This window comes from Zalophus californianus, chromosome 14, assembly GCF_009762305.2.
Source record: "Zalophus californianus isolate mZalCal1 chromosome 14, mZalCal1.pri.v2, whole genome shotgun sequence".
Taxonomy (NCBI): Eukaryota; Metazoa; Chordata; class Mammalia; order Carnivora; family Otariidae; genus Zalophus; species Zalophus californianus.
Genome location: NC_045608.1, coordinates 56648285 through 56676283, shown reverse-complemented (window position 1 = coordinate 56676283; position 27999 = coordinate 56648285). Strand labels below are relative to the sequence as shown.

Genomic DNA, 27999 nt, shown 5'->3' with positions numbered 1-27999 from the left:
TAGCAAATGTGAGGTTTAGGGAGAGCAAAATAGGGAGGGAATCTCAGAGATGGGAGAATTATAGTAATTACAATTGTTTTCTTTCTCTATGGTATGCACAGAGTGTTAAAATAATAATTCATTTTAAGTAATGGGTAGGACCTCTGTTGAGAGAGGAGGGAAGGACCAGTGCTCAGAGGGGCGATGTTCACTAGGGTGGGTTACATGGACAAGGAAAATACTATCCTCGGAGCGTGATCCTGGGACTCAGAATTAAAGGTCAGCACCCCACTATTTAAGAAAATCTTTGTCAGCCTTTTAGGGCCATATTTGTAATGCTAAATTAGTGTTTACATAAGAAGCCTGGACTTAAGAAGTAAGTCCAGCAACCATACGGGCCCTTGAAACTATTTTCTCTCATTCAGAGTTTGCAAAGCAATATTAACTGCTGAGGTCACACTCTGGAGAGGAACTGTGTGAGCCTCGGTCCGCCAGGTGTGGCTGTGCAAGAGGCACAAAACCTGAGTCAAAGGGTTGCCCTTCACACAGTGGTGATGTTAAAGGTGTATCCTGGGGGGGGGGTGCTGTGGCCGACCTGCCCGTGGGGATGAAGGTAGCCGTGGCTGGCCCTCGGCACTGCCAGCAAGTTTCTCGCGAAACTGGTAAACACTGGCCTCTCCGAAGTCTCCTATGACTCTTCCCAAGCCTCTGCCCCTGTCCCGTCACCTAGAAGGTGACACTACCTCCCCTTCACTGAGAAAACCCGGGCTGAGAGATGGAAATCACAGTAACTTCCTGTCACCATCTCCAGAAATGGGTCTCCACCTCATTGGCCTCTTCCTTTCCCAGCTTTCTTCTCGTGACTCGAGCTCCTTCTTTGATACCTTCTCAGGACTGGGACCTCAGTAAGGGTGAGTCCCTGCACCGCACTTGTGCACCGAGCAAGGAATCTATGCAGACAGGGATATGTGCCCACCTGGGTCCACACCGCCCCTCTTGTAGAACATGCTCTGGGTGCTGGGGACCCCATTATCTCCTGCCCAAATGGCCCTGTGGGCCTTCCCCTGGGCCCATTGTGTATAACCCCAGGCCCAAGGTATGGTAAAGAGGAAGCTGTTTATGAGGGTGGGGGAGAAGATGGATGACGTTGAATGTCTGGGTTGGGGTTTCCACATGGGTGCACACGATGCCTCAGGGTGCCCAGTGGAGCAAGGGCTGAAAGGGGCAGGTCAGCCATTGGAACGACCCTCCCCATGTGACCACATCTGGAGCAGAACTCCCAGCACTCTGAGAATACTACATCCAACTCTGGCCTTCTGAGTTAGGAAGGTATGTTTGCCAAGACAGAAGGGTTGAATGCATTCTGTCCTACAGTCTAGTAGCTTGATTTGTACATTGAAATCTCAAGATAATACGGTATGTAGGCCTCCAGGTGTATTCTTGCCCCGGACCCTGCAAAGGTTGGCGTCAGGCCTCTTCTCAATTACTCATTTTTTCCTGCTTTGAAATATTTCCATGCAACCGTCAGGGGAAAAATAAGCAAATAACTATGTGAACAGAGCTCCCTCCCTCCCAGCCCTCACTGCCCTGGCTCTCTCCTTCTAGACAATGATTGTTTAAATAATGAGGCGCTCAGCAGATCATCCCCGAGGGCCTAAGGCTCAAAATACAGTGACGAAGAAGAAACTGTCTCTGCCCAAATGTGCCTACAACCCACAGGCACTTACCACACCATGTCGGCCGATCTGTGATGGAGGAAACGCGGCCGCACAGTTCAGAAAATGCACAGCACACTCTGCCGCGTCTTGCGGCGGCTGTGAGGTGGGGAGCTTGAGGGTCTTGACTGTAGCTTCAGGGTTTCTTCACATCACCAAGGAGGCCCGCATGGACTGGAGCAGCCACGGTTTACACGGTGAGCAGTGACGAATCACACTTGACAAAAGTTACCAAGGGAAGATGCGCAGTGTGTCTTTCATCCAGTAGCGTGATCCCAGGTGTCCGCCTTGTTTCCCGAGATTTTCGAGATGGTAACATTTGTGTATCAAACGACATGGGAGAGCTTAACAAGTATATTATTCATTTTTAATCATTAAGTCGTTAACAGGGAGCAAGACTCCGGCTGAGGCTGCTTAAGTGGCGGGCCCCAGGGAGGCCATCAGCCGTCCAGGGGAGGCTCCAGCAGCTCTTCCCAAAGGAAGTGTGGCACGGGAGAGGGACACAGGAGCCGCAGGTGCCAGTAAGGAGGCCGGACAGGGAGTACTGGAGAGGTGTCACACCGCAGCGGAGGTGAGCGGCGCCCCGCAAGGTCTCAGGAATAGCCAGGGAGGGGACTTGGGGAAGGCCCTGCCTCAAGGCGCAGGCCAGCAGAACGTGGCTCGTCGGTGTTCATCCGTGTCCAGCAACAGGCACGCGAGCGCGAGCTACACACGCCGCTGATGTGCGGCGTCCCTGCACGTGCCCTCGCGGCCCAGCCCGCGCTGGGGGGGGGGGGCGGGGGGAGGCGCTGCCGAGGCGGGAGGCGCACGCCGGCGAGGATTCTCCCCAGCCCACGGCCTCCGCTCCCTCCCGTGGCCATCCTCCCACCTTCCGCTCACTCTCCCTGCGGTCACCCTCTGTCGGTGCTCTGCCACCCAGTGCTCCAGGACTCTGGCAACTGCCCACAGGGGCTTTATGTTCAGCCGAGAAGACCAGTCGAATGTCTCTCTTGCTGCGTATGTCCTTGTCTCCGTCCTCAGCGCCCGGCATGGAATGCGCAGTTGACGCGTCCTAGACGACCGACGCTGAAAGAAACGCGAACACGCGGTTTTAACCAGAACGGAGGGGTAGGGGAGGCTGAGAAAAAATCGCCTGGCAGCCAAGATAGGAAGGGTGGGTGGGAGTAAATGAGGCAGAGGTGGGCCGCTGGGGGAGAAAAGCGGCTTCCAGGCCCGAGCAGGAGCGATCTGTGTCAAGGCCATGAGGGAGGAGGGAGCCCAGTGGGCCTGTGGAAGGGACCGAAGTGAAAACTGAACTGGAGGGCGCCTGGGGGGCTCAGTTGGTTAGGCGTCTGCCTTCAGCTCGCGTCATGATCCCAGAGCCCTGGGATCGAGCCCCATATTGGGTTTCCTGCTCAGCAGGGAATCCTGCTTCTCCCCTCTCATGCTGTTTCTCTCTCTCTCTCAAATAAATAAATAAATAAATAAGTAGATAGAAAGATAGATAGATAGATAAATAAATAATCTTTAAAAAAAAGAAAACCGAACTGGAATGTGGAGAGCTGAGCAAGAGGCAAGGCTGGAGAGATGAATGGGCAGGTCTCCGAAGATCTTTGGAACCATGTTATGGACACTGAACTTCATTCTAGGAGACACAAGAAGCCACTGAAGGGGTTCAAGTAGAGGGCATGATCTAAATATGGATATTTGCGTTGTCAAAGAGGCCACCGGGCACCGCCAATGGTGACTGGGTTGGAGGGACTGGAGGTGGAAGTGGGGAGACAAGTAAGGTGATGTGGGAACCTGAGAGACAGAGGAAGGCTGCCGTGGGTTACAGCCTGGAGGTGGATGAAGGAGGGGAGGCAAGGGTGACTCCCAGATTGCTGGTTTGCACAACTGGTGTATAATGGTGGCATTTGCTGATAGGAAAAAGGAGGAACATCTTTTAGAGGATCAGGGAGGATGATGAATTGTTTTTGCCATTCTGGGTGTGAGATCCTGTAAGCATCCTGAGTTTATATCTGGGTATGCATCTTTGGAGGAAGACTCACGTAACAGAAGCCAATCCGAAAGCAGTCTGCATTTGGATGGTACCTGAGGCTCAATGAGTTGGAGAAACAGCTGGGGAAAGTGCAGACGGAAGAGGGCAGAGAGACTTTGACCAAGCACTGAGAACTGTCAGTGCCTATGGAGCCAGCAGGGAGACCTTGGCTCATCATTAGAATCACCTGGGAAACTTTAGTAATAGGTATCTGCTGGGGGAATAGGACCATATAACCTGTATTTTGAAAAACCTGTAGTAGGACTAGAACCCACGTGGTAGAAGATGCCGACTGTAAAAGGGGACAGGTGGTTAGGAGAGAGGAGAATAAAAGGATGGTGGCCTTCCAGATCCCAAGGGAAGGGTTTCAGGAAGAAGGGCTCAGACAAGATCAGGACTGAATTTACCAACTGGAAGCCAGATGGTGGTGCATCCACCTGCCTGACTCCTTAAAAGTAGGGAATTGGTGTTTGAACGCCACAAACATTTCCAAGGGATTACAGGGAGAAGCCCAGCAGAGCTTCTGGGGGCTCAAAGTTCTCAGAGAAGGGTGCAAGGGGTGGGGGCAGGGGAGGAAGAGGAGAGGGGGGTGTGGCAGAAAGCTTTGTGCTGGAAGTAGCATTTGAACGGAGGCAAAGGAGCTAAGAAGTCCTAGGAGAGGAAGTAATGAAAGTGGAAGTATGATGAGTTAAACCACCTCCAATTTAGGAAATAGAGTTAGTCCCTGGCTGGAGCACAGGGGATTAAGCTGTTGGGAATGAAACAAGGGAAGGGGTGGGGGGCGGGCAGAGCCCAGTTATATGCCAAGGTAAAAATTCTTTGGATTTCAAGGTAAAAGGGCCTTGAAGAATACAGGAAAACAATAGCATGATTAGATTTGTGATTCAGATAGACCATTGTGGCAGCCAGTGTGAAGGATGGCTTGGGGTCAGGGAGGATTAGGAAAAGATGGAAGCCCAAACTTCCATCAGGAACTTGTTGCAGGGAATCCAGATGAAGGGGGATGGAATCATCAGGGTAGGAGTAAAGGAGAGAAGTGAGCTGGGGGGGTGGGGTACTAGAGAGGGGTGCCTTGGGTCAACACCTACCTTCTGGCTTAGGTAACCGACTGGTTGGAGGTGTCAGTCACTGAAGTAAAGAATAAGGAAAACTAGATTTAGATGAAGATAGGGTGGCTACTAGGGTGTGGGAAAGGACATTTCCACACTGGTAGGTCATTCCTTTCTCCAAAGGAGAAAAGATGTAACATCATTGCTAGTTTCCCTAACTCTTCTCTCTCACCTCTAAGTCCTTCTGCGGCCTGTTTTCCTTCAAATCTCCAGATTCATAAAGCTTCAACTAGTTACTGCAGGGGATTTGTTCATTTATGAATTACTTAAGAACAAAAAATTTGTTCCAAAGACTTGAAAGGTAGTATCACCCAGAAAATGTAAATGAACAAAACATAACTGGCCTTTTGCTTCATAGAATTTACATTCTAGCAGGGGCCAAAAAAAGACATTAACCAACTTACTGCAATCCATGTAGTATGTGGCAAGTAAGGCGGGGGGGAGAGGGTGTCCCAACGAAGTTCATAATTAGGTTTTAGCAGATCTGTGAATTCCCTGAAATCCACATGTAAGATTTTGTCTACACCTCCATACATTTGGTGGGGGCGGGGGAGGGGCTTACATGCTCCATGGGGTCTGGGGCTCCTAAAAGATGAAGTCCATTTGGACTCCCAGCCAATATACACAAACTTGTTCCGCAGGCCAAGGCAGAGACCACGGGGAAAGCCAGCAGCTTGGCAGTCTGTTCAATCCACTCAGAACAACCCCAACTTTACTTAGACATTAAAAGTGATCCGTCTTTGGGCGCCTGGCTGGCTCAGTCGTTAGGCATCTGCCTTAGGCTCGGGTCATGATCCCAGGATCCTGAGCTCGAGCCCCATATCGGACTCTCTGCCCAGGCGGGAAGCCTGCTTCTCCCTCTCTCACTCCTGCTTGTGCTCCTGCTCTCTCTCTCTCTCTTAAATAAATAAATAAAATCTTAAAAAAAAAAAGTGATCAGTCTTCTGACTTAACGTGAGAAAAGACAACACAGTTATTAATTTTTAAAAGAATCCAGCGTTTGAAAAAAGATCACGAAATGTTCTGTTCCTCAATCACGGCGAATTTCCTAGCACGTGCCCAGGTTCAGAGAGCCTGAGGAGCAGGACACCGCCTGGCTGACACCCTCCGGCCTCCACGGATTGGACTGCTCCGACCTCCGCCTTTTAGAGTTGGCCGAAGAAACCCGCGCACGCGCTGAGAGTCCAGGCCGGATTTTCGCGTCTGAAGGCGGAAGTAAGGGCGAGCCGGAAGTTCCTAAGCCTGCAACCGAGAAAGTGGGGGCGGGGGAGGAGGAAGACTCAGGGTAGGAATGGCGGCTCAAATTCCAATTGTGGCCACCACTTCCACTCCGGGGATAGCCCGGAACAGCAAGAAGAGGCCAGCCAGTCCTTCCCACAACGGCAACAGCGCTGGGGGTTACAGCACTAGTAAGAAAAAAAAAGTATCCTCCTCCAGCTTTACGCAGGTACGCTGCGGCTCGTCTAGCGGCGCGTGCGCGGGCCGTGCGGGGCGGAGCGAGGGCGCGTGCTCCGGGCAGGGCAGGGCAGGGCAGGGCAGGGCGGGGCGGGGCATGGCGAAAGTGCCGGATCTTGAGGTCTTGGCTGCGGTGGGTGTGGATCGCTGGTGCAAGTGAAACATTTTTTCCCTAATGTGGACAAGTGGGCTTTGGTTCAAGCACCACCCGCGTCGCATTGTCCTTGAGAGCAGGAGAGGTGGGGATGTTATTACCGACTTAGTGGAATGATCGTCCCCTCCCGTCGCGTTTAGGTTGAGGCGCAGGACTTTTCTGTGAGTTTCAGTCAAGCATAAATCAGCCTTTCTACAGATGTGTACCGAGTGTCCGTGAGGTGCACGGCGCCCTAATGTGCTAAATAGAGGAATACCAAGATGTACTGATAACTGATGGCTTCCCTCATTTTCAGAAAAGTGCTTTGTCGACACTCAGTTTCCCCGTCCCAAAGTGGTTTGGTCTTACTCCATGGAGTTGGTAAAAAGATTCCCTGAGATCATGGTCGGAAAGCCCTGAGCACAGTGCCTGGCACAGACCTCGTGGCTCTGGGTAATGTAGGCTCCACGATAACAACAAAGGATTTTCTGGAGAGGAGTGGTTTGGTTGGGTTACTGGTTTTTTCAGCTCCTGCATTTTATTTCAAGCAATAAAAGCACTGTCTCAGGCACTGTTCTAAACACTTTCTAAGTACTATCTCATTTAATTTTTTTTAAAGATTTTATTTTTTAAGTAATCTCTACACCCAACATGGGGCTCAAACCCCAAAATCAAGAGTCTCAAACTCCCAACAAAGGAGCCAGCCAGGTACCCCATCTTATTTGTTTTTTTTTAAAGATTTATTTATTTACTTATTTATTTGACAGAGAGAGAGACAGCCCGAGAAGAAACACAAGCAGGGGGAGTGGGAGAGGGAGAAGCAGGCTTCCCCGCCCCGCGCCCAAGCAGGGAGCCCGATATGGGGCTCGATCCCAGGACCCTGGGACCATGACCTGAGCTGAAGGCAGACGCTTAACGACTGAGCCACCCAGGCGCCCCATGTATTTTTTTTTTTTTAATGAGCATGACGGGGGAGGGACAGAAGGAGAGGGAGAAGCAGGCTCGCTGCTGAGCAAGGAGCCCCAGGCAGCACTCATCCTAGGACCCTGGGGTCATGACCCCAGTGGAAGGCAGACAATTAATTGACTTAGCCACCCAGGCGCCCCACCCCTGTCTCATTTAGTTCTTAAAATAAACCTCTGTGTTTTGTTTTGTTTCTAAAGATTTGATTTATGGTTTATGTATTTTAGAAAGAGTGCGCACACATGCACACACCCACACACACACAAGTGGGGGGGGGAACGGAAGAAGAGAGAGAGAGAGAGAGAGAGAGAGAGAGAGAATCCCAAGTAGACTCTGAGCTGAGTGTGGAGCCTGACACAGGGCTCCACACCAGGACCCTGAAATCATGACCTGAGCCAAAATCAGGGGTCGGATCCTTAACTGACTGAGCTACCCAGGTGCCCCTACCCCAGCTTTAAAAAAAATCATGATAATGTTAGTTTTAGAAGTTCCTTTTTTCTATTTTTTTTAATTATTGATTTTGAGAGAGAGCATGCGCATGCACACAGTGAGGGGAGGGGCAGAGGGAAAGAATCTCAAGTAGACTCCCCTCTGAGCACAGAGCCGATGGGGGGCTTGATGGGGGGCTCGTTCTCACAACCCTGAGATCATGAACTGAGCTGAAATCAAGAGTCCGATTCAACCAACTGAGCCACCCATGCACCCCCCCCCTTTTCCTGTTTTTAAAGTGGACATAAGAAGTCACCGACTTCTTCCCTGACAACTACTATAATTTGTGGGTTTTTTTTTTTTTAAGATTTTATTTATTTATTTGACAGAGACAGTGAGAAAGGGAACACAAGCAGGGCAAATGGGAGAGGGAGAAGCAGGCTCTCTGCGGAGCAGGGAGCACGACGCGGGGCTCAATCCCAGGACCCTGGGATCACGACCTGAACTGAAGGCAGACACTTAACGACTGAGCGGTGTTTTCTATGTGGAGGTAGTTTTTCATTATTGTCCTCGATGTATAACATTGTGAGCCCTGCTTTTCACTCAGCGTTATTTCACGAATCTCCCTATGTTGACAGGCTTCTCGAGGAATTGAGTGCTCTTATTTAATTGACTTTATCGAATATTTAGGTTGCTTCTCACAATTCTATTTTAAGTCACCCTACTACAACATTGCATTTCTAGATTAGGCTCAGTGATTTTATTCTAGAATACTGCTAGGTCGATGTAACTGGGCATTTGACTTTCCAGTGACAAGACAAAGGACATTTGTCTCCCTTCTTTGTGACCACGCTATCCTCACGTCTGAGTCAGTTATGCAGGTTGCTGTCTGGAGAAACGAAGCTGTTTATTTGGTGAGCGGAGGCCTTGTTGACTGTAGTCTCTGTTAGAGGCAGGCAGGTGCTGCTTTGATAGGGCCAGGTTTCTCCTCCCTGGGACTTGCATCATCTCTTCTCAAGCTGCAAAGAGGGGACAGCCCTGAATGCTAAGCATTACTTCTCTCTTCTTCATAGGGTGTTTGTGTGTCGGGGATGGGACGGTTCATCTCATAAAGTCCCTTAGTGTTAACAGTGGCTTAAAAATGTGGAAACTACATCATTTAAAATTTTATTTTCTTGTGCTCCAGCCTCACAGACTTGATCCTCCCTTTGACTGAAGGCCGCTCCCTCTCATTCCTCGGTAATAGGCACCAGGGTCTCAGCACGGCTGAAGTCCAGGGTGGGGAAAGAGGGTGCGGTATCATGCAGGGTGGGGTTGAGGAGGAAGGAATGGCACGACACACAGTTCTGGGCCCAGAGGGCGGTGTTCTTTTAGATCCTGGTCTGAGAGGGAAGAGAGTCCTATTTCACAGGCAGGAGGTAGCTCTGGAATGAAGCCACTCAGTTCTTGTTGGGATGGCTTCCTTTCTCTGCCCCTTCTTCCGCGTGGCTCCTCACCAACCCTACTGACAAGGGGGGATGGAGGGACCAAATGAGCAGGAGGGGTCCGCTTTGAAACTCAGTGCTTGCGTGCATCCTCTCCATGCCCTTGCTGCCTCTTCTCCGGCCTGCTGCCCGGAATGGTGATGCAGACTTCTGACACTCTCCCACACCTTCCCCTTCTTCCCAGCAGATGCACCTGTCTGACGGTGCATCCTCTCCCCTGGCAGAGCTCCCAGACCTCCCAGCCCACATACACTTGCTGAGGTACCTGCTTCTCTCGGTGGCCTCAGGGGCGGCACCACCTCCCCAGTCTCAGCGAGGCCTTTCTGCTTACCAGCATTCTCCTGCCTGTCCCTGGGGCCTGGGAATGGCCTACATCCAAGATCGCCCTGATTCCTTCCCGGGATGTCACTGTGCACACAGCACTTGGAGCTTACCCACTAGGAATCAGGGAAGGGGCATCTAGAGAAAGGGAGAGATGCCGTCTCTGTGCCCTTCCTTCACAGGAGGAAAAGCTAAGGCCATTGCTTGAGGATGGTGGCCGCCAGCGGGGCGCGTTCCGTAATCACTGTTGGGGGCCCAGGGGCCTGCTCCCCCATTCCTCCCTTGGGATCGGCCCCTGGCTTCGTTAGCAGTTCCGTTTGTGTATTTTCTCCCAGATGGAAGCATTACATAAGCAGTCATATTTTCTTTATGAAAAACTGCAACAGTAAGGTTGCAAACTTAAATGTATCTGGCCCCAGGAAACCTCTCACTTTCTGCCTGTTTCCCCTGAGTTGTCCCTAGTGGTCTGGCTTTTCTGTTTTTGTTGTTGTTGTTTTAAGATTTTATTTATTTATCAGAGAGAGAGAGAGAGACAGCGATAGCAGGAACACAAGCAGGGGGAGTGGGAGAGGGAGAAGCAGGCTTCCCGCGGAGCAGGGAGCCTGATGCGGGGCTCAATCCCAGGACCCTGGGATCATGACCTGAGCCGAAGGCAGACGCTTAACGAGCCACCCAGGCGCCCCAGGCTTTTCTGTTCTGACGCGATACTCCCTGCGAAGTTCTTAGGGCTGTCTTTCTCTCTCTCATGTACTTGAGGCCACCTATAGGCCAGCCTCCTCACGGTCCCTGCCCATCGGCCTGCTCCTCATGGAGTAGCGCCGTGGCTACCCTTATGAATCACTCGATTCCTTGGAGAAGAGACCACTTTGCTACTTCTGACACTGGCCGGTTTCCTTAGACCTGCTCATCTCATGTGCCATCCAGCCAGTGAGCAAGGCTTCCTCCTCTGCCCCTGAACCACAGCCTCAGGAGAGCAGGTGACAGTCACTCTTCCTGACCCACCTGCCAGCCGTAGCTTCCTCTTGAGGTCCGTGGAACCCCTGGCTCATTCGCTGTCAGGTTAGCAGTAGGGCGTACCCCAGGGGAGAGGTTTCTCTTGGCCACTGTATTTTTTTTTTAAATGCTCTAAATATTTTAGTGTGGATTTCCTAAAACCAAAGGCGTTCTCCTCCATAACAATAGTACAGCCATCAAATTTAGGCAATTAACACTGAAGCAACACTGACCCCTAATCCATAGACTGTGTTCTTGTCTTTGGTTGGGTCCAGGATCCATTCTAGGATCACGAGTTGTGTTATCATGTGTCTTTAGCTTCCTTTTATGTAGAACAGTTCTCTGGTCTTTATCTTTCACGACCTGACACTTTTGAAGAGTACTGGTCACTTATTTTATAGAATGTTCCTCAGTTTGGGCTTGTCTGACATTTCCTCATGATCAGATATGGTTAATACATTCTTGGCAAGAGTACAGAAGTGACGCTGTCCCCTTCTCAGTGCATCATGTCATGGCACACGATGGCCTATGTTCTATTACTGACAACGTTAGCTTTGAGCACTTGGTAAGGTATTGTCTGCCAGGTCTCTCCACTGCGAAGTTACTGTTTTCCTGTTTGCAGTAAAGTATCCTGTGGGGAGATACTTTGAGACTAGCTTTATTCATTCATCCATAAATTTGTTTATTTGTAACTGCTTTATTGAGTTATAATTCACATACCATAAAATTCACCCTCTTAAAATGTGCACTTATGTGGTTTGTAGTATATTCCGAGTTGTGTAACCACCACTACCATCTCATTTTATAGTATTTCCACGACCCCCAAAAAGAAACCCTTTACCTGTTAGCAGTCACTCCCATTCCCCCTTCCTCTGAGCCTCTGACCACCTCTCATCTTTGACTGCTGTAGCCTCGTGCCAGTGGAATCATAATATGTGGCCTTTTGTGGCTGCTTTCAATTACCATAATATTTTCTTTCCTTTTTTTTTTCTAAGATTCATTTATTTATTTGAGAGAGAGTGTGTGAGGGGGAGGAATAGGAGGAGAGAAAAGAAACTCAAGTTAGACTCCGCTCTGAGCGTGGCGTCCAATGCAGGGGCTCGATCTCATGACCCTGAGATCATGACCTGAGCTGAAATCAAGAGCCAGACGCTTAACCGACTGTGCCACCCAGGCGCCCGTCAGTTACTATAATATTTTCAAGGCTATCCGTGTTGTTGCATGGATCAGTACTTTATTCCCTTCTATGGTTGGATAATATTCCATTGTGTGGATATACCACACTTTGCGTATTCATCAGTTGAGGGACATGTAGGTTGTTTGCACGTCTTAGCTATTATGGGAACTACTTCTATGAATATGCATATGTTTTTGCATAGACTTATTTTTTAAATTCTCTTGGGTAGATACCTAGGAGTTGAATTATTAAGTCATATGATAATTCTGTTTAACATTTTGAGGAAACACCAAACTGGTTTTCAAAGTGACCACACTCTCTCTTTTACTTTCTCACAAGCAGCATGTGAGGGTTGCAGTTTCTCCTCATCCTTGCTGACATGTTATTAAGTGTCTGATTGTGGCCATCCCAGTGGGTGTGAAGTGGTATTTGATGATGTGGAACATCTTTTATGCTGTCCATAAAAGAAGAAATGTTGATTGAAATCCTTGGCCCTTTTTAAAATAAAATTGTTGTCGTTGCTGAGTGATAACAATTCTTTATATATTCTGGGTCAGCGTTATTTATTTTGTTGCTCAAATTGTCCTTCGCTCATGGGAACCTCTCCAAACTGGCTTCTTTGTGCTTTAATAGACCCCCATCATTTTTTGAGTGCTGTTATGAACTGAATTGTGTCCCTTTGAGATTCATATGAAGTCCTAGCCCCCAGTATACCTCAGAACATTACTGTATTTGGAGATAAGGCTGTTAGAGGCAATTAAGGTTAAATGAGGTCATAAAGGTGGAGCCCTAATCCAATGCGACTGTTGTCCATATAAGAGGAAGAGACACCAAGGAGGGGAGTGTACAGAGGAAAGGCCATGTGAGGACACAGCAAGAAAACAGACGTCTACAAGCCCCAAGGACCCAGGCCTCAGGAGAAACCAACCCCGCCAACCGACACCTTGATCTGGACTTGTAGTGTCCAGAGCTGTGAGAAAATACATGCCTGTTGTTTAACCCACCCAGTCTGTGGTATTTTGTCAGGGCAGCCCTAGCCAACTGATACAGCTATTTTCTTACTTTCTCGAACCACAAGGTTCATCCTGTACTTTCCTGCCCCAGCCCTAGAACCAGCTACCTTTTTAAGGATCAGTGGTTCTTGGGAGAATCACATTTAGAAACCAGGATCTGAGCACAGGTGTGCCTGTTGTTTCCAGCTGTCTCCATGGAGAGAGCTAGGAAGGATAGGGATGGTGTCCCCCCCCCCCCCCCATACTCTGTATCTGTTTCTCAGTTTCTCTGCCTAAGCTGTGTTAAAGCCCGAGTCCACACTGCGAACCTCTGATTTCAGTTCAGTAGCACGGGCGTTCTAGCCTCCCCTTGTTCCTTCTGTGCTCCTCCTCAGGATACACATACCGTAGAGTCTGATCCAGTTAGATGACGGGGATGGAAGAGCAAGCCACACCGTGACACAGGATGTGCAACTGCTCTGAGGCTCTCTCTTCCCCCGTCTGCTCACCTCTCTCTTTGGTCTCTCCTTCTTCTGGTCTGCTGTTCCCTGCTGTTTTTTCCTTGACTAAGACATAAATACAAACTATCCATCATATATCTAATTTATGATAGATATTAGTCTTACCACTAGTCAACCCAAAATAACATTGACAGCTGGCTAAAACTATGCAAGGTAATGTGGGTTATTGATTAAATGTGATGGGAAAGGGGCGCCTGGGTGGCTCAGTCGTCAGGCATCTGCCTTCGGCTCAGGTCATGATCCCAGGGTCCTAGGATCAAGCCCCGAATCGGGCTCCCTGCTTGGGCAAGAAGCCTGCTTCTCCCTCTCCCCCTCCCCCTGCTTGTGTTCCCTCTCTCGCTGTGTCTCTGTCAAATAAATAAATAAAATCTTTTAAAAAATTCAAAAAAATGTGATGGGAAAATCAAATTTTCCTCATCAAATTGGGCCTCCCAGGATACGTGTACCTGGCAGAAATGCCAGGACCACGAAGGAAAAATTACAAGGGCAATAAAAGTTAGTTATGTACAAAATGCTAGATCTAATCTTTGTTACAAAATTAAAACTGACATGGACTAATCCCAATGAAAATAATCTTAGTAAAGCATAAATGAAAATGGGACAATGGGAAACTCTTTGTGCCATACAGAAAATGACTCAGTGGATTTTGTACCAGAAAATACAAACTGCAGGAAGGAGGTGTAGTGGAAGGTCAGGCTGGAGAGGAGGCCAGGATGTGTTTCTCATCTCAGGGTCCGTGGGGCCTGCCGGCCCGCTGTGAGGGAGGGGAGCCCCATCAGGCTTGCATTTAAGAGTGCCGCCCTGTGCTGGAGAGGCATGCACTACCGAGCCCCTCCTCTGAGAAGGCCAGCTGAAGAAGGTGCCGGATGAGGGCTGGGGACTGTGGGAAGGAGGCTGGGAGAGGGAGGGAGGGAGGGAGGGAGGGAGGGAGGGAGGGAGTGCGGCAGGAGAGAGAGACACAGAACACTGGATGGCGGGAAAAGGTTGAGAAATTGGAGGCCTCTTAGTTCTCACAGGGTTGACGTTGAGCTGGGCTTTGGAAAGATCATGAAGGGTAGGGGGGATGAGTTGAGGGGCATGCCAGACAAAAGAGGTGGACCGAGGAGGCGCACAGGCCCATGTGCAGAGACCCTGGCAAAGCGTCTGGGAAGGGGTTTGAGAGGAGACCATTCAGAGAACTACGCAGCAGAGTGAGTGCCCCCATGAGCCCCCACGGGTGTCACTGCAGGGGTGGGGGTGATGGACTACACACACACACACACACACACACACACACACACACACACACACACTACTCTCCTACACTGCTGCTAGGAGTGTCAGTGAGGGCCACCGTTTAGGAAAACGAGTTGGCAGTTTCTTATAATGTTAAACATACACTTACCCTATCACGCACCCATTCCGCTCCACCCCAGAGAAGTGCAAACACGGATCCACACAAAGCCTGGTACAGAATGTTCACAGCAGCATTATTTATAATAGATGAAGACTGAAAATGCCCCACATGTTCATCAACAGCAAATGGATAAACAAATTGTACATCCATACAGTGGAATACCGCTCTGCTTAATGCACACACATACAGTGAAACAAATTACTGACCTCTGCAACAACATCGAGAAATCTTAAAAACTTTATGCTGAACTAAAGAAGCCAAACACGAGTACATGCTGTCAGATTCCCTTCATATGAAGTTGTAAAAGTGGCAAAAGTGGCGTGGTAGAAATCACAACAGCAACAGTGGTTGCCCCTGAGGTGGAAGGTACTGATCTAGGACGGGGCATGAGGGAACTTCCTGGGATGACAGAAATGTTCTGTATCTCCATAGAGACACGGATTAAACAAGTGTAAAGATCTGTGCATTTCACTGTATGTAAATTACATATCAATTAAAAATAATTCATCGCAGTCTGGGAAGACTGGAAATTGCATTAAAAATCAGAAGCAATTTCTTACTTTGGCTTGTTTTTTCTTGGTGATGGTGAACTTGGAAGGTTTTTTGTTTTAAAGCATTAGCCTGCTTGTTGGGGTGCTCTGGCTGCAGCCAGCTGACCCTGGGCCATGCAGCACCCTCCCCCTCAGTGTCTGAGTCCAGTTGCTCGCCTGGAGCAGAAGAGCTGTAGCCTGGGTTCTCTGGCTGATGACACCCTTCCAGGGGCTGGACCTTTTTTGGTCTCAGTGTTTTAAGGCACAGTTTGACAAAATCAGCAGGAGTAGGGACGATGTGGTGTTGTGGAGATAGTGAGGGCTTTGGAATTGGCCCCACCTGGGTTTGAATCCAGAGGTAATCCCTGTGTGGCCTTGAACCTATATCCCTGAGCCTCAATTTTCTCTTCTGGAAACTGGGGGTAACAGCGGTTGTCAGAGTTCAATGAACCAGCTCAGGGAAGACAGTCATTCCTACTGCTTGGCACATGGGGGAACCGGGAAGCGTGGCGGCTGGGGTCCTGGCTGTCTCTCCTGTGGCTTCTGCACAACAGGTGCTGCTCCCAGTCTGGCATGCCCTTCTGTGGTGCAGGCCACCTGCCAGGGCTCTGGGGCACTGTCTTCCTTCACATGTCCTGTGGTATCATCTTCGGTCTTGTTGGGAGCCGAGTTAGGGACCTCACCTAGAAGAAACTGACTCACTATCATTATATTTTAAGGGTATCAGCATGGAAACCATGAGTGAGAATAAGATGGTGCCCTCTGATTTCAGCTCAGGACCTATGGAAAAAGCTGCCAAGCCATTGCCATTTAAGGATCCAAACTTTGTGGTAAGCTTCTAAGGTATTTTATAAATGAAAAAACCAAACAGCCACACCTCAGCCTCTGATCCTGCTGGGCCTGCAGCCCAGGTGGCATCGGTGTCCCTTTCTCTGTCAGTCCAAGTCGCCACCTTCTCTGCTGGGGGCTGTTAGGAGAGGGTGGGGGCAGGAGGAGGGCCCTTCTCGTTGCTCACCCAGTGGGCCAGTTCCCCAGGATTTTGATGCTCCTCATGGAACTGGTTAGAAGATACTATTTTGAGGGTGGGTCATTTCCACAATTGTTCACCATCCCTTTTCATTGGGCTTATGTAAGTTTTAGCTGAGGCTTAAAACAATGAACTAAAAGAGGAGTTCTCCTCATTAGTTTAAGTAAATCTAACTTGTGTTGCTGTAAAGTAGAAATAGGCTACTCTTCCTTTCATTCTTGAGAGCTATGATAATTCCAGAGATTCATATTGTATCATTAGAAGTTTGTTTTTCATTAGTTTTAAAAATACAGTATTATTGGCTCCTGCAACAGATTTTGGTATTCTTTTCCATTTTATTTTATCATATTTACAGAATAGAACTCCCCAAATTTCCAGGGGGCTTGCCATGCCGTGGTTGAGGCTTACTTGGGTTTTCCAGCATCCCCAGTAATTTGCCAGGCGGGGACCAGCCCTCAGAAGGGAGTTGAGAGATGTGGTCATGCGTTTAAATCTAACTTTGCAATAAATTTATTTTCAAAGCAATGGGGAATTCATGAGTGAATTCTCTAAAGTTAGTTCCAATAAAGGATGTGATCTATGAACATATAAAAAAGGACAACACACACACACAAAAACCCTTTTATTTCTACTCCATGACAGGCTACCTACCAAAAGCTTTGTGTTTTTATAAGTAAGATTAAAGTGTACAGTGTAATACTTTAAAGAAAACCCAACCCTTTGGGGTACAAAGGAGCTGACAGAATGAGGGGTGTGTTACCATTAGGGATAAGCATGATTCAGATCCTGAAGTGATAGCCTCCCCTGATTTCGGTTCCTTCTGCTCCACGTCTTTCATTCCAGCACTCTGGCCATGGTGGCGCGGTCGCTGGCAAGAAGAACAGAACCTGGAAGAATCTGAAACAGATCCTCGCTTCTGAAAGGGCATTGCCGTGGCAACTGAACGATCCTAACTGTGAGCTGTCTAGAGCCTTCTGTGTGTTTATAATGTTCAGAGTAGGAACCGTAACAAACCTACGTGACTTGCCTGTGTTTGCGTTAATGTAGGAAACAACTTGTAGCTCAGGGATTGGAGGGGTGCATCAGCATAGGAGACGTTGCGCTCATAACTGTGTGCTGAACCTGTTTGTGTTGTCATGGATGTGTGGTTGTTAGTGGCACTGTTCACATTTTAGTCTGGAGGAATCGGTCCTGATATAACACTGGTGTTTCTGTCAGACAGACTTCTTATTCAGGAGTCTACTCTTAAAATGTATTTCCAGGAACAGGATTGCCCAAGATTTAGGAGGGTTTCTAACAACCATCTTAAAGGGTAACTCTGTTGTACTCTCTGTGCCATTGGTGTCAGAGTAAATGCTTTACGCTGCAGTATTTTCACATCCACGTAAAGCACTGTTGTGTGTTCTGTTCAACCTCACTGGAAAGAACAGGTCAAAGTTCCCTCCATCTCCTGTCCCACGGCACATCTTTCAGGGGGGTGACTCAGATGGGTGACAAGTGAGCTAGTCAGTGTCTGGGTGTGGACATTCCGGTGTCCGGATGCTCGGATCCAATTAGTGGGCTGTTTGGCATCGCCCACAGCCTGTGTAGCCTGCAACAGTGAGAGTGGCCTGTGGGCAGATGAGCTTTCCGGTGGTTCGGCCGGAGTGGAAGGGCCCCAGGGACAGGGCAGAACTCGATCCAGAGCCTGCGCGTGGTCTGTGACCTACTGCATTACTTCCCCAGAGAATTCTGTGAGGACTTAATCACAGAATAAAAATTCCAGAAATATCATCCAACAGCATTTTCAGAGGAAAAAAAGGAAAGAGATCTGAATATTTTAAAGCCAGCTTAGTTATCTTCTTTCTTTTTTCTCCCCCCAGACTTCAGTATTGATGCTCCTCCCTCCTTTAAACCAGCTAAGAAGTATTCTGATGTTTCAGGTCTTCTTGTGAGTATAATTCCATCTCTAGGTCTCATAGCATTGAGTTGGAAAGGAGATTTCACAATACCATTTAGAAAGTGTTGACAAGGGCCGCCCCTGACCCTGCCTGGAGCCTGGGTACTGGGTTTGTGCTGAAGAGCTCACATGCTTATCTTAGAGTGGCCGCAACCTGGGCCCTCTGTGTGAGCGGCCCGGAGAGAAGATTGCTCCAGAAAGTGGGAGACCCGGCTTTCACCTCTGCTTCCTCTGCTTGTTAACACATGAGATAACATGAAAGAAACAACAATTTCTTTTTTTACTGCTGAAATTTAAAAAATTTCTCATATTTTAGAGATGATTGTACTTTTAAAAATATAGTTAAGCTAAAACGGGGCATTTCACTTTTTAAAACTCATTCATGTCATTTAAATGCTTTACGTTTTTATGAAAATGTACGACCTCCAAACTTCTGTAACAAACTGACTAAACCAATGATACACATTTCATGCTGGGAAAGATTTGAGTTTTTCTTACATTTTTGAAAATAATGTTATTCTCTCCGAATCAGTTGTATGTTGTAGCTTCTCCGCAGAGCACACACTCCTCCGTGTACTACAGACTTTTTTTTTTTAAAGTAGTCTCCACACCCAGTGTGGAGCCCGATGTGGGGCTTGAACCCACAACCCTGAGATCAAGGCCTGAGCTGAGATCAAGAGTCGGACACCTAGCCGACTGAGCCGCCCGGGCGCCCCTGTGCTATAAACTTTTTAACATAGACCCTTAAATATAGTGATCGTAAAAAACAACAGGCAGAGTGGAGGTACTGTAACACGGCACGCGCACATGTGTGTGTGTGTGTGTGTGTATGTATGTGGTGGGTTCTTCTGCCATCCGTTCAGGGTGCGTGTCTCCTTCTAACCTCAGAGGGGACTTTACCCTTATGAGCAGTGTTGTGGCCTTGCACGATCTCTTTTCTCCTGCCTGAAAATAGTCACCTCATCGATCTGACCCATTTTAATAATTGTTTATAGCAGGAGAGCTACTGTGGGAGCAGCTGTTCTGTTCCAGCCCCAAATGGACATTTCTCCTTGGAGAAGCCATGGTTTAAGGGCAGACTTAGAGGCTCCCTGAGAAGGTAGCTTTATACCTTGCCTCAAAGCAGCTCATCTGCTAGTGCAGTGGCTTGCACATGTTAGGAGGCATGAGAATCACTTCGAGAAGCATTGTTCCAGACCCTTTATGCTACAGGCAAGGACTTGTCATGTCATACGTGACCTAAAACCTCTGGCCCCACTGTATGTGAGAATTAAGGAATCTTCAATATACAAAGAACTCTACCAAATCATTGAAAGGCAATCCCATAGAAGGACTGACTAAAAGGGCATGAGGACAGTTACAAGGAGGGCATACAGATGATCAGTAAGTAGATATTCAGTCTCACTGATAATCAGGAAAAAGACTCCTCAGCAGAAAAGAAATGAAGATGTTTGATTATAAACATCATCAACATAGAGAAACGGATATCCTCAATACACGGCCCTTTTGAGGTGGGAATACATTAGTCTGGATTCTTTGGAGGACATTTGGCAGTACCTGTTGAGACAGAGAAGCTAAAGCCTATGCCCCAGCAATTTGCCTTCTAGGCGCCCCCTAGAGAAATAGGCGTACAAGGAGCTTTGTGCAGAAATGATTCTGAGAAAATGGGATTATGAGCAAAATATTGGGAACACAATAAAGGTCAGTCAACCGGGGCGTGGGGTGGGGATGTTTTCATACTATTCTGTGAGCCTGATGTGTAGGTAACAGCAGGGATAAAACTTCCAAGATGTGTCATTTACTGAAGGTGCAAAGTAGCATAAGCACATGTTACCACCTAAGCAAAAACCAACACACACTCACAAAAAATAGTGGGGTAATTTCCCTGGTGTGTTTATATATGTGTGTAAGGGTATATACAAACAAGGTCCAGAAGGGTGCGCACGTACAGTGGTTTCCTCAGGGAAAGGCAAGGACTTTTGGATGGCAGATGGTTGGAAAAGGGGACTGGAGTCTTATTCATAATGTTTTTTTTCTCTTTCTTTCTTAGAATATGTCCATTTGTTACTTTTGCAAGTTCAAGTTGCATAATTACAAAATAAAGCCCCGCTCCTGTTTACCCAGACGCACCTGGGCCGGCCGCGGTGCGTGGGCATGGCAGGGAAGCGGGTGGGGTCCACCTGTGTGCAGTCGTTGTTCCAAAGCTATGGGAAGTACCGTGGCTGTGGGTGAGATGGGGAGAGCAGTGAGCACCGCCTGTCACCTTGCGGCAGGGGAGGCCTTTAAGCCTTTTACTGCCACCCTCCGGGAAGGCAGAGAAGGTGGCCTTTGTTCGGCTTGGGCTCTGGGGATGGGAGCCAGAGGAAGGCAGACTGGAGGAGTGCAGTTCTTTACTCGTTCAACGCTGCGGTGTCACTTGGCATCCTCCCTTCTGTTCAGAATACTAGGTCAGGTCCGGTCTGTGCAAGCTTTCGTTGGTGACCTTTCTGTGGGCGCCAGGGTATCTGTGTATTGTGCCTTATTTACTCAGCAGCCTTCTTGGCAGTGAGGTCTGAACTTGGGCGGGCCGGCTCAGCACAGTTTGGTGGTAGGAGTGAGGCCGCCACAGAAATGGAGCCAGGCCGAGGCTGGTTCCTTTCTGGAGGCCAGATGATCAAAGCCGGCTGCGCAGGCCTGCCCCCCCCGCCCCCCGCTTGCAGCTGCAGAGGAGCCTCTCCTGGCCCAGTCCACGCACCTCACTGCCTTATGGCCAGTTCTCCAGAGGGGCTTGTGGCTGTTGTTCTGGTTAAGCCTTCCTTAATATTACTGTCATTAAAGGAAACGTGGGACAGAAAGGCAAGATCTAGACGAAGCCAAAGGATCAAGGTTTTATTTAATGGAGAGCTTTATTAATCTTGAGGAATAATCTCCTTTTCCTGCCACGCAGATGTTAACTACCTTAGGAAGATCCCCTGAGGCAGAATTGAGGACTTTGTAGAGTGTGAGAACCCTGTGACTAAGTTCCCCTCAGCTGTTGCTTCTTTGGCCTCCCCTCCCTTCTTCGGTGACACAGCCCTGCCGCCCAGCCAGGGTCCACACAGACGGTCTGCATTGCAGTAACTGGACGTTATCTGTCTAGACTTTAATGGCATCTTTTATAATTTTTTAAAGGAGTTCCAAGTGACTCACCCTCATGTTTTCTGTTTCAAAATCTGTAGAAGCCATTTGACTTGAGGTATACAGTAAGGGAATTTATTTCCTCCATTTTGCACGTGGAGAACACAGACCAGAAGAGAATTTTGATGTCAGTGAGAAGTGAGTTCTCTTTTCTATGATTGTCCCGATCATCCATTTGTTCATTCGTTCATTCATTCATTCATCACTCATTGTACAGACACTACCTGAGGGCCCACTGTGCGCTCTGCATTCCACTAGGAGCAGGGATGCCGTGATAAGCAAACCACAGGGTTCCTGTCCCATGGAGCCTCTCAGCCTAGACCTTGCTTAGAGTCATGCAGATAATAAACGTGAAAGCAAGAGACAGAAGCATTCTACAGGAGACAGATGTGGGGAGAGTGGGGGAGCAGAAAAGGCTTCCCTGATGAGATGACTGGGGGCTGAGCCCTGAAGGATGAGCAGGCCATTAGGGAGCAGAGTGGCCCCTCCCCAGGGAAGGGCGAGTGGGCATGAATGCAGGGAGGGACTGATTACCAGGGCAGTTGGAACCGGAGTGGGGACGTGTGGCTGAGGAAGAGGCTTGGGAAGGAAGAGGGCCCAGGCCAGCTTGCAGGGTCTGAGGAGCCATGCTGAGGACTTGAGAGGAGCTACTGAGAGACTTCCCACCGAGGAATGACACGATCAGAAGTGCAAGTTGTGGAGATGACCTTGGTTGCAGCTGTGGGGTGGCAGTCCCTTCCAGTGGGAGGGTGGGGGTGGGTGGCCCATCAGCACTGCGGTGTAGCCCAGGGAGCCATGGGAGTGGCGTGGGCAGGGCGTGGAGCAGGAGAGCGCTCCAAAGCGGGGTGTAACAGGGAGGGGCAGGTGTGCCTGGCAAGTCCCTGGTCCCACCTTGGGGGATGGAGCTGGAACCTCTGTCGGAGCGGGTGGGAGTTTGAAGGCAGGGGCCAGGGAGGGACGATCATCAGGAATTCCGTTTGGGGCCTGTTGCCTGTAGCTCTTGCGGCACCCACCAGAAGAGTCCTAGTGCTGACGAGGTTACTCCTCTTCCTCCTGTCTGTACCCTGAAGTATTTCTCAAGTCTGGGAAGATTAACAAGTCTTTGCCAAAACGAGCAATTTAGTGTTCTTGGTGACAGAGTAAGACAAAATGTAGATACTTTAAGTAAAATAGAAAAAAATTTTTTAACCTTGAACTTCAAATATTCACCACGACCACCAACGTTCTGCCTTTCTCTGTGCCGGTTTCCCACCCAGGCCAACTACACTGACCCCCAGAGCAAACTGCGGTTCAGCACCATCGAAGAGTTTTCCTACATCCGGAGGCTGCCCTCTGACGTCGTCACTGGCTACCTGGCCCTGAGGAAGGCCACAAGCATCGTTCCCTGAGCCTTGAGAAGTGGGGATGAGTGGAAGACTGTTTCAGAGGCAGACTTTGGACTCATGATTTTGTTTCATGGAAACAAACTCATTCTGCTGTCAATCTGGAAATGTCAGTGCTGTGCCTTGGAAAGAATGTTTGGCTTTAATTTCAGTTTTTTTTTTTCTTTTCTATGTTTTCCCTCCAAGTGTGATATTTCCTGTTGAATTAAATTATACTTCAGTTGTTGCCTAAAGTAAAGTTGTTTGATAAGAAAATATAAAATTGTGCTTTTAACTTAACCCACATACCTCCCCAAGTTTTTGCTTCAACGTTGTGAACTCCTTATTACCCATTTAAAGACTCTACAGCAAATCCTGACATCAGGGCTGGATTATTCCTGGTCCTGGTGACTCGTACTTTAGAGCAGATTAGGTTTTTTGAGTTCTTTTTGTTTTTTGTTTTTTGTTTTTTTTTATCAGAATGCTTGGAGGAGGTCCAAGATTGGGACTGGCGAAGAAAAGAGCTGAGTACTCTCCCCGCTGCACCAGGCCAGCCTCTTTCCAGCCTCCAGAACCGAGAGAGATACGTGTCTGTTATGTAAGCCACCCAGTCTGGCATTTCGTGTGGCTGCTTTAGCTGGCTAAAACACCAGCCCTAGCCCACTTCTGGAGTGTGGGGTGCGAACACCCACACCTCTTCCGAGAAGGACTCTTGTCCTGGTACAGGGTGCTGCCCCTTTGACTGAAGCCTGCTCTGGAACAGCAGTGTTGGCTTCCCCCTCTTGTAGGGGGAGAGCGGGGCAGAGCGTGGAGACGTGGCCTGGGCCTCTCTGAGCCCACTCCCATGTTTCTCTAGGGAGGACAGTGGAACTAGAGCCTGAGGCTTCGGGGCCTGAGCTGCCTTTGCCTTGGGGGATTAGGAGACCAGGTGCCTAACGCCCTTCTGCAACCTCTCCTGGCTTAGAGAAAAGAAAAAGCCAGGAGAGCAGCCTGCTAGCTGGGCTTCCTTTCCTTCCGGTACAGCAGCCCCTGGGTCACCCCAGTAACCAGGGGTGAGAGTGGGAGGAGTGCAGGGTGGCTCCCCTCCCATGGGAAGGGACTAAGGGAGGACCAGGAGAGGTGGGAAACTTTCCTAAGCCCATGCACACTGAACATTTGAGCCTCTGGCGCAGGAATCCTCAAACCTGAAACGGAAGTTCTCTGAGAGACCAGAGGTGCTTCTTGGGCTCCCCCGCTTGCTCCTGCACTTGCTGCCAGCAGGCAGCCTCGGAAAATCCCCCAGTTTCCCTTTTGGTGGAAATAGGGGGTAAGTGAGCCAAGGGCCCTTCCTTTTCACTTCCCTTTCTATTATACAAAGAAAACTTGGGGCAGGTCCACTTCTTTTCCATGAAGGCCCCCAGTTAGATAGTGCCCCACTATCCAATTTTAACCATTTCTAGAAATGGAAGTTCTAATCATTTCTAACACTTACTGCTGGGCGCTACCTCAGTCCTAACTATTCAGACTCTTCTGGGCCAGGGTCCAGGATGAAAGGGATTCCCTGCCCCGTATGTGTCCCTTGTGGGGGTCCACAGACCCATTGCTCCCGCAGGCCTTTTGGGGCTTCTGGGCTGTGTGCACGCGTGCACATGTGTGCTGAGAGCCCTCTGTCAGGGTCACCTGGGACCCGTTAAAAAGCAGATTCCTGGGCTGCAGCCTAGCCTTCTGACCGTAGCAGGGAGTGGGACCCAGCATCTGCATTTGACAAACATCCCCTCGTGAACGGGACACGTAGAAGTGTGAGAAATATCACTTCCCACAGACAGAGGGAAGCACGTGTGCGGACACCTGGCTCCTTTTCCTGTTCCCCCACCAGGCTGTCCTTGCCGGTCTCCGCGCAGAGGGCTGAGTTCCAAAGGTCAGGTCGGTTCACCCCAAGCAACAGGGGTCCAAGCTGAGCCAAGCTAAGCTTCAAGCTGTGAACACTTCCAACAAGGAGTCCAGGCAGGTGATTTTGTGCTGAAAGAGCCCTTGCTGTCCATGCCTAGCCCGGAGGTTCTCAGCCCTGGCTGCACATTAGCATCCCCTCTGTCACTAATGGGGGGGATGGTGGGGAGAGGTGTAAAAAGACCCCGGGATTCTGATTCAACTGGCTTGAGCTGGGGCCTGGGCACAGTATTTTCAAACTCCCCGGGTGATTCTAATGTGCAGCCAGTGTCGAGAACCCTTGTTGCTCTAACTACAAAGTGGGTATTTCACATGGGGTATGTTTTCTGATCCACAGATCAGCCAGCTCTTTCCATTGCAAGGCTATGGGGCAATCTGGAAGGGGGTTCCGTGTGTGTGTGTGTGTGTGTGTGTGTGTGTGTGTGTGTGCGCGTGTGTGCGCGCGCGCGTGCGCGCTTCTCTCGTACTGACCCTTCACCTTCTGTCCGGTCCTGTTCCTACCTGACTTCAGGAGCACATCACCTCCTGCCTGGACATTTTCAGTGTCCTCCTAACTGCCCTTTCCAAGGGTCTGATCCCTACCCCTCTGCTTTCCCCTCTGCCGGCAGAGGATCCTTCCTCAACTTTGGATGAGAACTTGACTTTGCCCATCACAGCATGTCCACAGGTGATTTGTCTCAGATACCTTATCAATTCTGGCATTGGCCTTTAGTATCCACAGGATACACTCAGCCCCTTAAAAAAGAAAACATTAGCTGAGAAATCAGATTGTTTTCATAAGACCAAACTGAGGTCCAATCTGCTCTGAGTAGAGTTTGACTCTTTCCCAATATCTGTCTGATACTTGTCTTCACTTTAAGAGGAGAAGAATCTATTATTGCACATAGATTAGAACCTCTTGCAATGTTGGACAAATGCCCTCCAGGGCCCATGTGGATGAGAGGGACCCATTTTGTTCCTGTCTCCCAAGTTAAAGCATACATCCGTCTGGATTTTGAATTTTGTTTTATAATTGGGCCGAAAGTGTTTTCAGTGAGAAATTTATCATTTCTGAATCCATGGCCATTGTAAAGACATCAGATTCTGGATGCTGCTTCCAGTGACCTATAACTGAGTTGGGAGTGCTTAACTTAGTAAAAATAAAGAGTAACGAAAGAAATGGATGGAGTAGGGAGGAAAGAACCTGACCAAATAGGACAGGCACCTGGGGAAGAGATTGAGAACGATGTCCTGTTCCAAATGCATGAAATGATAACTGTTATTTAAAATAATGTTCTCTCTGATACGAATGTATAGGCCTTATTTGGATACTGATGCAAACAAAAAAGACTTAAAACATTTTTGAGACAACTGGACATTTGATATTTGATGATATTTAGGAACTCTTATGAATACTGTTAGTTGTGATAATGGTCTTGTAATGTTAAAAGGAAGGATTGGTATCTTTTAGAGACACTGAAATATTTATGGCTGGAATGATATGATCTCTGGGATTTGCTGCAGGACAATATGGGAGAGAGGAAGTGGATGGGAGTATTGTTGAAACAAGATTGGCCACGAGTCAATAATTGTCGAAGCTGAGTGATGGGTATGTGGAGGTTCATTATATTATTCTGCTTTCGTATGTGTCTGAATTTCTCCGTAGTAAAATGCTTTTTAAAAGAATATGATGTTTTGGGCACCTGGGTGGCTCAGTCGATTAAGTGACTCTTGACCTCAGCTCAGGTCTTGATTTCAGGGTTGTGGGTTCAAGCCTCCTATTGGGCTCCATGTTGGGAATGGAGCCTACTTAAAAAAAAAAGATTATGATGTTTTTAATACTAAAAATTTAAATACATTTTTACCTAAAATTGGTGGTCTGCATTAGCTTGACGTTGTGTGCTGGCAGTCTGAGAACTGCTGCCTGAATAGCATGAGGTCTTGAATAGAGGGAATATCCAATTCCTGAAGCATTGCACAAAGGACACGTTGGAAGAAAAGAACCATAAGGCAGGTGAAGTTGTCCTTTAGTGTGTTCTGTGATCCCAGAGTGCTGTAAGAGTAGTTCCTGACATAGGCATGGGAGTGGAGAGACCAAAGACTTCAGCTTCAGGTTTGTCCTGGTGTTTAAATAATTTGTACTAGAGCAGGTTTGGGATGCATGAGAATGACTGACTATGGCTTGAAAAAAAAACCAGTTGATCCACTGCCTGGAGACACAGGCCTACAAAAATCGCTACTGCGTCTGATGCAGATACCCCCGTGCAGGGTGAACTTCCTGGTGGGGTACCCGCACATGGAGCCTGATAGCCTGGGTTTGAATCTCCTTTCTGTAACTGACTAACTCTCTGGTCTTGGGCAAATTACGAACTTACTCTCAAACTGTCAGTTTTCTAATCTGTAAAATGAGCATCATAATAGTATCTACCCCACCAGATTGCCAGGATCGAATGAGAAAATGTCAGAAGAACATTTAACTGAGTCTGGCCCATGTGCCAGCAAGCGTGAACTGTGATCACTCACCTCCCTCTGGGCTCTGCTTTAGAAGGCAGGTCTTTTTCTAACTCCCCAATGTACTCCTTCTGCCTGATTCTTTTTTCTCTGTTCTTTGTTTTTTAAATTTTTTTTCTCTTTTCTTTGGCTTCTAGGACTCTTAAATCCATATTTGCAGCCCACCTGTAGTAACCGAACAACATCACATGATAGACATTTCTGTGTGCTCATCTTACTGCCGGCTCTATCAGCTATTTTCCTTGTCTTCTTCATGGTTTATCTTGGTCATCTATTCCATCTTCTGTGTATTTTTATAAGCTGGTTCATTTTTTTTTAATGGCATAAGGGAAGGAGTAAATAACTAGCTAAATAAATAAGCCAACTAGCTAAATAAATAAGCCATCTGTGACTGAGGCCAGGGGAAGAGAGGAGTCATGGGGGCGGACAGGAGAGGACTTTGATAAATGAGCTTCATCGGAGTAACAGGGAGAGTAGGGGCCAACAGAAACAACCCACTGGGCCTCTTCAAAGTCATTGTTGCTTGGGACACCTGGGTGACTCAGTCAGTTAAGCGTCTGCCTTCGGCTCAGGTCATGATCCCAGGGTCCTGGGATCAAGTCCTGCATCGGGCTCCCTGCTCGGCGGGAAGCCTGGTTCTCTCTCTGCCTGCCGCTCCCCCTGCTTGTGTTCTCTCTCTCTCTGACAAATAAATAAAATCTTTAAAAAAAAATCACTGCTGCTTTATGCCTTCCTTGGCATTCATCACGTATGCTACCATTGTTTGTTTCCCTGTAATAACGGGCCATAGAATCCTTAAAAACAGAAAAGGGGTAAGTTGTCTACTTGTTTTGGTGGCAGGGTTGGGTGTGAAAATGGGGTAGCTTTCTTCCCACCGCAAATA

At 48.5% G+C, this 27999-nt stretch overlaps 1 protein-coding gene across 4 annotated transcripts; it reads left to right on the top strand.

The window, feature by feature from the left end:
• Positions 1-5910: 5910 nt before the first annotated feature.
• On the top strand, positions 5911-22954 carry INO80C (INO80 complex subunit C). Of its 4 annotated transcripts, none has more exons than XM_027577173.2 (6): positions 5911-6270; positions 15937-16047; positions 17088-17199; positions 18107-18174; positions 21381-21477; positions 22596-22954. In XM_027577173.2, exons 1-6 carry the CDS (start codon positions 6115-6117, stop codon positions 22607-22609), a joined length of 558 nt encoding a protein of 185 aa, XP_027432974.1. In that variant the 5' UTR covers positions 5911-6114; the 3' UTR covers positions 22610-22954. The 4 variants fall into 4 exon arrangements, with proteins under 4 accessions (XP_027432974.1, XP_027432975.1, XP_027432976.1 ...); XM_027577174.2 differs by lacking the exon at positions 21381-21477 and adding an exon at positions 20234-20327; XM_027577175.2 differs by lacking the exon at positions 22596-22954 and adding an exon at positions 20234-20327 and having other exon boundaries at positions 21381-21406.
• The last annotated feature ends 5045 nt before the right edge of the window (positions 22955-27999 follow it).

What these genes read in the sequence shown, in the direction of transcription:
- INO80C (XM_027577172.1), top strand. Translation starts at nt 6,115, where the DNA reads ATGGCGGCTCAAATTCCAATTGTGGCCACCACTTCCACTCCGGGGATA. An exon ending in TTAAGGATCCAAACTTTGTG is followed by an intron (nt 16,048 to 17,087) that starts GTAAGCTTCTAA and finishes CTTTCATTCCAG; the next exon opens with CACTCTGGCCATGGTGGCGC. An exon ending in CTGATGTTTCAGGTCTTCTT is followed by an intron (nt 18,175 to 22,595) that starts GTGAGTATAATT and finishes TTTCCCACCCAG; the next exon opens with GCCAACTACACTGACCCCCA.